This window comes from Papaver somniferum, chromosome 2, assembly GCF_003573695.1.
Source record: "Papaver somniferum cultivar HN1 chromosome 2, ASM357369v1, whole genome shotgun sequence".
In the NCBI taxonomy this organism is placed as follows: Eukaryota; Viridiplantae; Streptophyta; class Magnoliopsida; order Ranunculales; family Papaveraceae; genus Papaver; species Papaver somniferum.
Window position 1 is genome coordinate 121945623 of NC_039359.1, and position 9783 is coordinate 121955405.

The 9783-nt window shown below is 37.2% G+C and overlaps 1 protein-coding gene across 1 annotated transcript; it reads left to right on the top strand.

Moving 5' to 3' along the window:
- Positions 1-1138: 1138 nt before the first annotated feature.
- LOC113353878 (pseudo histidine-containing phosphotransfer protein 6-like) lies at positions 1139-2598 on the top strand. Its single transcript, XM_026597346.1, has 5 exons — positions 1139-1343; positions 1577-1707; positions 1859-2002; positions 2309-2381; positions 2476-2598. The coding sequence occupies exons 1-5, from the start codon at positions 1275-1277 to the stop codon at positions 2530-2532; spliced, it is 474 nt and encodes a 157-aa protein (XP_026453131.1). The 5' UTR covers positions 1139-1274; the 3' UTR covers positions 2533-2598.
- The last annotated feature ends 7185 nt before the right edge of the window (positions 2599-9783 follow it).

The window sequence follows — 9783 nt, forward strand, 5'->3', positions numbered from 1 at the left end:
AACGCGTCTAGTTATTCTTCTATCTTTCTAATTCAGATATAAGAAATGAAAATTCGACGGCTTGGATAACACTGAAAGATTTATTTGTTTCTATTCACTTTGACAAAGTCATGAGTAGTTGACAAAACCCTGTATATTTGAATGCTAGATTTGAGAATTGTTGCAAAATGGAATCGTGACCATCCAGTGCGTAAGAAAACATTGTATGCTTGTAATCTTGTAATATACTAAGGCAGCTAGACTCTTAAAAGGAATACAAGACCAGATTAATCCCAAGCTTAGAGAGTGAGAAGACGGTCTTTATCATCTTCACTAAAGATGGTGCAATTAGGGCTTGCAGCAAGAGAACATGTTATCAAGCTAACAAGAGAACATGCAGCGTGAATCAACTACTCATGAAGTACCCACGATGGTCATGTGACCATGCACGTGTTAATTATATGTCAAGCAAGAAACAAAGCATGCAAGACAGCGATACCAGAGAAGCTTGTTTTACGGAAGAGATAAAAACATTTTCTTCTTGTTTCACAGACAGAAACCTTTACGAACAAACGTCAACGTCAGAAACAAACCCTAAACAGTAAACAGTGACCGAGCCAGATCAGATAAGAAACTGATGTACATATATGATGATGTTTCTGGTTATTAACAACCAGCTTGTTCGTATTTTCAAAGTCAAAAAAATCTAAAACGGCGCGTCAGTGCGTCACTACAACAGCACCTGTACAAACTATTTACTAGTACTACACTGAAAAAGCAACCCATTAAATTAAAGAAGACTGAAAAGTTTAAGCCGTTTTTGTGTGGGATACTGACATTACCGGTTGCAGGAAATGGTCGGTTATGTTGGTGAACATTATACCTGTAACAGTACAAGGCAGATAGCACGCGAGGTGACCTAAGTACGGGTTATTACAGGTAACTATTCTCTTTCTTCTCCTCTGGTGGCCTCTGCGGATGGTCTTGTTGATTCCACACATTTCACCTCGAACTTGTCACACTTACTCCAAGGCACTCACAATTTTCTGTTCACTTTTATTTTCCTTATTTTAAATTTGTGCTTAGAGAGAGACGAGCCCGAGGTCTTTAAATTCAACACCAAACTCATTTCCCATCTCGCTCTTCAAAGCACTGTGCACTCAAAGTTGAGAGATTTTATTTTCTCATTGTTTTTAGTTTCTCATCATAACAGTGTTGATTGGGTTTTGATTTGATAGAAGATTTAAATTAAAAGTGTAATTCAGGGTTCAGTCAAGACGGGTCTTCCGTTGTGGATGCTTGGGTGGGGTGTGGAAAGTTTGCAAGCTGACATGAATCGTTTGCTCGCCTTACTCTTCCATCAGGTTTCTCTACTACACTCATCAGATTATCATTATTGATCCTAATCTTATATCTTCTTCCTGGTTCTAAATGTTATAATAATAAAGAGATTGAAAGAGATGTTTTTAAGACTGAGCTAATAATAACACTTGATCTTCAACAATTTTACTTGGAGTGATCTTTGTTGATTATATATTTGGTTTACATTTGTGACACTGTACGAAAATTTTAACTCATATTTGATCTATATGTATAGGGAGTCTTAGACGAGCAATTCTTGCAGCTTCAACAGCTTCAAGATGAGTCATCACCAAACTTTGTTTCCGAAGTAGTCACGATATACTTCCGGGAATCTGAGAAGCTTCTTAGAAGCCTTAGAGAACTCCTGTAAGTTCACTGTCCCTTTCACTATTCACATTAATATACTAGCATTCTAGCTAGCTAGCATAATAAGGTGATAATAGATTAAGCTAAATGTCAAATTTTGGGGTTTTGAAAACGCATTAGTATATAATAAATGCGTAACAAAAATGTGCAGGATGGATAAAGAGTTGTTGGATTACAAGAAATTGGGAATACATGTGAACCACTTCACGGGCAGTAGTTCAAGCATTGGAGCTAAGCGAGTTAGAAGTGTTTGCGTTGCATTCCTTGCTGCATCTGAACAGGAAAATAGAGCTGGGTATGTGTAGTTCATTACTCTAGCTACAGTATATACAAGTACTACTATACAGTTCAGTACCCTCCTTGAAACTCAAATTCTCTAGCTAAAGTTCTTCCGAATCGGCTTATTGGAAATTGAAAACATGGCATGCTAATAGTAAATGAAAATTATTGGGTAGTGAATGGGAATGGAGTGTAGTTCGAATTTGAACGCATGGGTTTTACTATTGTTTATCATTTTTAATTAACCAGAATTATTAGTGGAGGGTTTAATTTAATAATTAATCAGAAGTGAGAGTTCTAATGTTTTCACGTGTTTTTTCAGGTGTTTGCGGGCACTAGAGGTGTTGGAGCACGAGTACTGTTATCTCAAAAACAAATTACATGAACTGTTCCAAGTAATATACTATGCATTACGACATATATAAAAGTTATCATGATTTTTTATGGAGTTCGCTAAAATCTGTTTCTTTTATCATTTTTGTTTGACAGATAGAGCAGCAAAGAGTGATGGTTTCTGGTGTTAGATATCCCATGCATCACGGATGAGAAGATGATACAACTTTTTTCTTTCCAGATTTTTGTACTTTAAGTAGTGTGTGTAGTTCTTGTTGCCGGTGATGGAGACAGTTTGAATGACAAAGAAATTAACTGTTATCTTCACTGGTGAATCTGCGTTTACTGATTTATGTGATTATATTGGGTGGTCATAAATATATTTTGGTGTGTCTTTAGACTCTTTACTCGTTTATGATATATACATGATGAATAAAAGTCAGCGAGATCAATTGGTTTTAAAATCGACGTATACACGATGGAGTACTTGGATCATCCAAATGAGAAATTAGGAAAAGATGATCCATCAATTCCCAAGGGCATATATTCTAATGAATTCCTGGGTATCGTTTCACTACCAAGTAACGTCATTATCAGCCTCATATTTAGCTAACTCATTAGCTAAAAAAAGTATTCCCTTTCCGTGAATGTGTGGATATCTAAATTGTATTGCCCCGAGGGAAGACACGCAATTCCCCCAATGAACAAGCAAACTCCAAGTCCGAAGGACTAGAGCCTCTATCGCCAAACTATATTATCATTTCGAAAAACAACACCGAAACTTGTCCCGCCTGGATTACCCAGAGAGCTGTCATTGTTGTTAACTAAACAGGTAGAAGAAAGAACACAAATTTACGTGGTTCGGCTTTAGCCTACGTCCACGGAAGAAGAACTTATTATCAATGGAGTTTTAACAAGACTTATATATAGCTTACACATACCACATATCTTACGTATAGATAGCAGCATATCTAGAGAATATTTTCTTGCAGTATAGACCAATCATAAATAGAGAAACCAAATATTCTTCTCTGTTCCAACACTCCCCCTCAAGTTGGTGCGAAGATATCAATGGAGCCCCACTTGGATAGAATTCCATTGAATTGCTTGACAGGTAAACCCTTAGTAAAAACATCTGCCAGTTGTTGATGGCTACGAACGAAAGGAGTGCATATTACTTTGGCCAATACCTTCTCTCTAACAAAATGACAATCCACTTCTATGTCCTTTGTACGCTCATGAAAGGTGGGATTTGACGCAATTTGTATCGCAGCTTGATTGTCACAAAACATCTTAGACGGCTGAGGTGACAGAAAACCCAAATCTTTAAGTAATGCTCGCAACCAAACAATCTCACATGTTGTTGAAGCCATGGCTCTGTATTCTGCTTCAGCACTTGATCGAGAAACAACATTTTGTTTCTTGCTTCTCCATGTAACCAGATTACCACCAAAGAATATGCAGTACCCTGTTGTTGATTTACGATCAACTGGACATCCAACATAATCAACATCCGAATATGCTGTTATACAGTAGCTAGAAATTGAATAAGCTTCATTCTTTGTCATCAAAACTCCTCTTCCTGGTGATCCTTCCTAGTTACTGCATTCAAATGTTTAACACGAGGTGTATGCATATAACGACTGACTAAGCTTACTGCATGTGCTATGTCAGGTCTGGTAACAGTAAGATAAATTAACTTGCCTACTAACCTTTGATATGACCCAATATCACTTAACACATCACCATCATTATCAAGTTTGTTGCCATTTTCCGTAGGAGTATCACAAGGCTTTACTCCCATTTTTCCTGTAGCCTTCAACAGGTCCAACACATATTTTCTTTGATTCAGAAAAATACCCTTCTTTGAGTAAGCAACTTCTAATCCCAGGAAATACTTCAGTATCCCTAAATCCTTGATGTCAAATCTGGAATGAAACATTGCTTTAATATTTCTAATTTCTTGTTGATTGTCTCCTGTAATCACAAGGTCATCAACATACACTAGAATTATAGTTGTACCAAGATTACTTCTTTTAATAAACAAGGAAGAATCGGCAGAGCTCCTTTTGAACTTATTCTGGATGAGTACTGAACTTAGATTTGCATACCACACACGTGGTGATTGCTTTAAACCATATATTGCCTTCTTAAGCTTGCAAACCATATTGCTCTCTCCTTCTCGAGGGTGTCCAGGTGGTATACTCATATATACCTCTTCTTCAAGATCACCTTGTAAGAATGCATTCTTCACATCCATTTGAAACAATTTCCAATCTTTATTAACTGCAAGAGACATGAGAACACGAAAAGTATTCATCTTTGCAACTGGTGCAAAAGTTTCTGTGTAATCTTCTCCATATCTTTGAGTAAAACCCCTTGCAACTAATCTCGCCTTATAACGCTCAACAGTTCCATCACTTCTGTATTTAATTTTGTACACCCATCTACATCCAACAGTCTTCTTCCCAGGAGGCAACTTGACAATATTGTATGTATTATTTGCATCTAAGGCACGTAACTCATTCTCCATTGGTGCCCTCCATTTTGGATTAGACTTTGCTTCATTGTAGTTTTTAGGTTCTTGATGACTGGATATAGCACTTAGAAATGCAGAGTGTGAAGAACCTACATGATCATAAGTTAAATGTGCCTGTATGGGATACGCAGCGGAATGATATGTAAAGAAATCTTTATATTTCTATGGAGCTTTCTTCTCACGACTTGAGGTTCTGACAATTGGTACCACTGGTTGGTGATCTTGTGGAACCATAACCTCAGTTTTTGGAACTTGATGCGGCACATCTTGTAATCCTGTATCATCATCAGTAACACTAACATTATTGTCTGAAGCTTCCTCATGAACTGCTTCATTATGCACATCCAACACTGCATTAGGTAAGTCCACCAATTCTACCCCACCACCATTATCTCTGTGGGAATCTATTGCAGTAGGTATCTCATTAATAACTGGAAGTAGTGCCAAATCTGTGTAACACCCCCCCTGAGACCGACTGCCAGAGTCACACTGAAAGTAAGCCACTGTTTCATCAAACACAACATCACGAGAAATCTTTAGATTTCTAGTGGGTGGATGATAACAAATATATCCTTTTTTTTTGTAGATGAGTAACCAAAGAACACACATTTGGTTGCCCGTGAATCCAGTTTATCACGATGCTTTGCCTGTAAATGTACATAACAGACACAACCGAAAACTCTGAGATGAGAAATGCTAGGATGATGATGTTTTAAAACCTCCAATGGAGATTTGAACTCAAGCACACGACTAGGCAGACGATTGATCAAATAAGTGGCCGTCAGAGAACCATGAGACCAGAATTTCTTTCGAACATGCATCTGAATCATAAGAGCACGAGTTGTTTCCAGAATGTGACGGAGTTTCCGTTCAACAACACCATTTTGCTGCGAGGTACCAACACAGCTAGTTTGATGGATAATACCATGACTGCGCAAATAACCTGGAAGAAGGCCTTTGACAAACTCAGTGCCATTATCTGATCTAAAAATTTTAACCTGTGCATCAAATTGGTTGCGTATCATACAATGAAAATCCGCAAATACAGATGAAACTTCAGTTTTGGATTTGAGTAAGTAGATCCATGTAGCACGTGACCAATCATCTATAAAGATAACAAAATATTTATACCCATCATAAGCATCAATTGGAGCAGGACCCCATAAATCAGAATGAATTAATTCAAAAGCCATTGTAGCTCGAGTCACAGAATTAGGAAATGGAAAACGAGACTGTTTAGAAAACTGGCAAACATCACAGACTTGAGACTGAACAGGAAAGGTGGGAAAAATCCTAGACAAAACACGACTGGAAGGATGTCCAAGTCGTTGATGATAAAGAAACTGCGGAGTAGCTTTTTGAGTGAGACATGCCATGTCACTGGAGCGTAACAGGTACAATCCATGAGAAAATATGCCTCTACCAATCGTCTTCTTCGTCTTTCGATCCTGAAAGATGACCGAGGTAGGGGTAAATGTAACATCACAATCAGAGAATTAGTGATTTGGCCAACAGATAACAACTGAGTAGGAAACGATGGAACAACAAGTGCATTAGATGGCGGACAATCTGGAAAAAAATTCACTTTCCCACTGCCCATCACATGAGCAGTAGAGCCATTAGCAACAGAAACATCTTTATGAGAGCTGCAAATAAATGCATGAACTGACGAAGGATCATTTGCCATATGATCTGTAGCACCAGAATCAATAATCCAGATGTGACGGTTGGAAACAGGCGTAGTAAGAAAGGCTAGTAAGTTACCTGAAGTATGTGTGTCCTTGCGCTCAGTCTTATTACCCAACTGGTTAAAGAAATCCTTCAATTGTTCTATGGTGAAGGATGAGTTATCATCTACAGCAGCTCGAGCAACCTTATTTTTGTCAAAATTAGCTTTAAGATGAGGATAAATATCCCAACAACGATCCTTGCTGTGACCAGTTTTATTACAATGATCACAATGAAATATTTCTCTATTACCCTTAGCATGAGAGTTCTTGTCCTTATCAAATGGCACGGCTCTTCGTTTATCATCTTTGTAGCTCATAAGAGCACTGGATTCAGCTGCATCCAGGTCTACAATGCTTTTAGAAACAGGATTCATAACTTTCTTACGTGTCTCTTCACGCTTCACATTCGCACAGACACTAGACAGACTTGGCAATTCAGCACTCATGAGAATAGTGCTTCTAAGAGATTCATACTCTGCTTTGAGGATACTGAGCACATCAAAGATTTTATCCTCCTCAACCCTCTTCAAGAGAGTTTTGGCATCAGTTGTATGAGGACGATAAGTATCAAGTTCATCCCACTTCTTTTTTAAATAACCAAAATGCTCAGTAAAACTTTTCGTACCTTGTTCAGCCTCAGCAATTTCACGTTTCAGCTAAAACACCCGAGAAACATTATTCCGTAAGCCATACAGACTAGCAACAGACTTCCACAAATCCTTTGCAGATTCTGAGTATGAGAAAATTTCTGAAATATGTGGTTCCATCGACTGGAGAAGCCACGTGCGAACCAGTTGATCATCAGCAATCCAATCATCATACTTTGGATCTTTAGCATCTGGACAGGTACTATTCTCACCAATATACCCAGATTTTCTTTTACCCCCAAGAGCAAGAGCAGCAGCCCTGGACCAGCTGACATAATTGACATCATTCAACAAAACAGAAGTTAATCGCAGATTAGTATTATGATCTGATTGTGCCATAGTAAACACACAGAGAAAACAAACTTGATGACAGAGTAATGGTCAGGATCGTTAACGATCCCCTGATACCATGTTGTTAACTAAACAGGTAGAAGAAAGAACACAGATTTACGTGGTTCGACTTTAGCCTACGTCCACGGGAGAAGAACGACTTAGGGTTTCTTATTATCAATGGAGTTTTTACAATACTTATATATAGCTTACACATACCACATATCTTACGTATAGATAGCAGCATATCTAGAGCATATTTAGAGAATATTTTCTTGCAGTATAGACCAATCATAAATAGAGAAACCAAATATTCTTCTCTGTTCCAACAGTCATCAACTTTAAATTTGAACCAATCGCCACTTTAATTACCTCACCAATTTTTGCAGCTCTGCGGGCGGCACCATCAACACCCAATAAATGTTGTATAAATAACTCCCCGAGACTTTTACACATAATATCTTTAGCTAAACCTCCTAACTACCAGATTTCTAGGTTAGTTCTTCCTAAGCATGCCTAACCTGATTTTGTTTCTAGCTATTTTTGCTATTGCACTGTCTCACAATGTTGGCACCATTTTTATTTTAAAAACCGGGAGCCATTGTTTTTATAAGTTATTTTACAGTGATATACATTCTTATAAAAGTATGTATTATCCGAGGTATGTAATATCGTCGTTTCGCATTTTAAAAATCAACCTTTGGAAATCAACTGTTGAAATCAAGTCGGTAGATAATGAGGTGTATCGGGTGGATGGTGAAGTTTGCCATATGGGAATGCACTAATTAATGTTTGCCTATGTTATTTTTTGGCACCCAAAATATTGACAATTAGAGTAAAAAAAATTTAATGTTGGAACATTACATTTTTACTTTCGCAAGCTTTAAGATATGTTTCACGGACGTCAGGAAACAAAAATAATAAATTAGAAGAAATGCTCATTAATTGTTGTCATTTTTAATCTATATTAAAGAAAGAAAAATCGAGCAATATAGGACTGTTTGAAACCTCGTTTTCAAATATAGGCCTCTTTTTTAAAACTTTTCAAATATAGGCATGTTTACACTTTTCCATCCACTTCTGTTATCTCTGGTCAATATCTCACGAGTTTGGTCAATTTCTCATTGACGAGAAGAGATTTTGAACTGCACTTTTACTTAGCTACCCTTTAGTCGTGTAATAATAATCAGACCACACGATTTTAAACTGCGATTTTACTTAGCTACCCTTCAGTGGTGTAAGAATAATCATGTGCAGACCAAACGTTTGGCAATCGACACGTGTATGGACAGTAGTGTTCGATCTGTTGTTGAGATCTCAGGGATATCTAACGATGTGGATGTAAATGAAGGTTCTGGAGTTCAAATGTGCATATCGCACGTGCAGGAAAAGATACGTGGGGTTTTAATTCCATTTTACTCAAGAGGTAAGAGAAACCGATCGACCAGTTCTACTTCTTCTGTGTTTCTTATGGTTGTTTTCTTCTTTTAGTCGATCGGCTGGTTCTCTAAGTCGTGTTTTTTGCTTTGGCAATGATGTTGAGAAATGATAAAGTTCTCGAGTTGAATAAACATGAAGTGAAGACGCCGAAACCACCAGATGAGTTAGTAATATGAAACCCTAAATGATTTTCTTCTATGTAGTTTAGTTTTTGTTTGATTTTGTGACTGAAATATGTTTTTAAGGTATGGGTTCAATTGTTTCAGTTCGTTATTGGGTTTTTGATTTTGTTACCAAAAAAACGTTAAAATCAATTTTAGGGGAAATTGATTTCCTATAAATTATTATTTAATTGATGTTGTTCGCCTCTTAGATGTATGTTATACAATTTTCTGGGGTAGTTTTCATATTTTCTAATTTTTAGGATTACCTCAATTGATTTATATGGATATGATTCTGTACGTGTTTGCAGATTCATGATTTTCAATAGCTGAATTTTATCTATTTATTAAGTGAAAAATATTTAGTCTTTGTTACATGGAACACAATACTTTTGTGCGGCTGCAGATGCTTGAACTTGAAGAAGCATTCACTTCTACACCCACCCAGATGATAACCTGTGTGTAAAAGAGGATGGTTTATGGTGGACAATGGAAAAAAGAGTCATTAAGAAGTACAAGACACTTTCTTATCTGATGACGTGTCAAAATTATCCATGTCAATAGGTGGGATAGTGCACAATCCATTTTGCAGAGACAACTCAGCGTTTCAAAGGACT

Excerpts from the sequence above, each read along its gene's own strand:
- LOC113353878 (XM_026597346.1), top strand. The coding sequence starts at position 1,275 with ATGCTTGGGTGGGGTGTGGAAAGTTTGCAAGCTGACATGAATCGTTTG. Across the intron at positions 2,003-2,308 it reads GAACAGGAAAATAGAGCTGG|GTGTTTGCGGGCACTAGAGG; the intron begins GTATGTGTAGTT and ends GTGTTTTTTCAG. Across the intron at positions 2,382-2,475 it reads AATTACATGAACTGTTCCAA|ATAGAGCAGCAAAGAGTGAT; the intron begins GTAATATACTAT and ends TTTGTTTGACAG.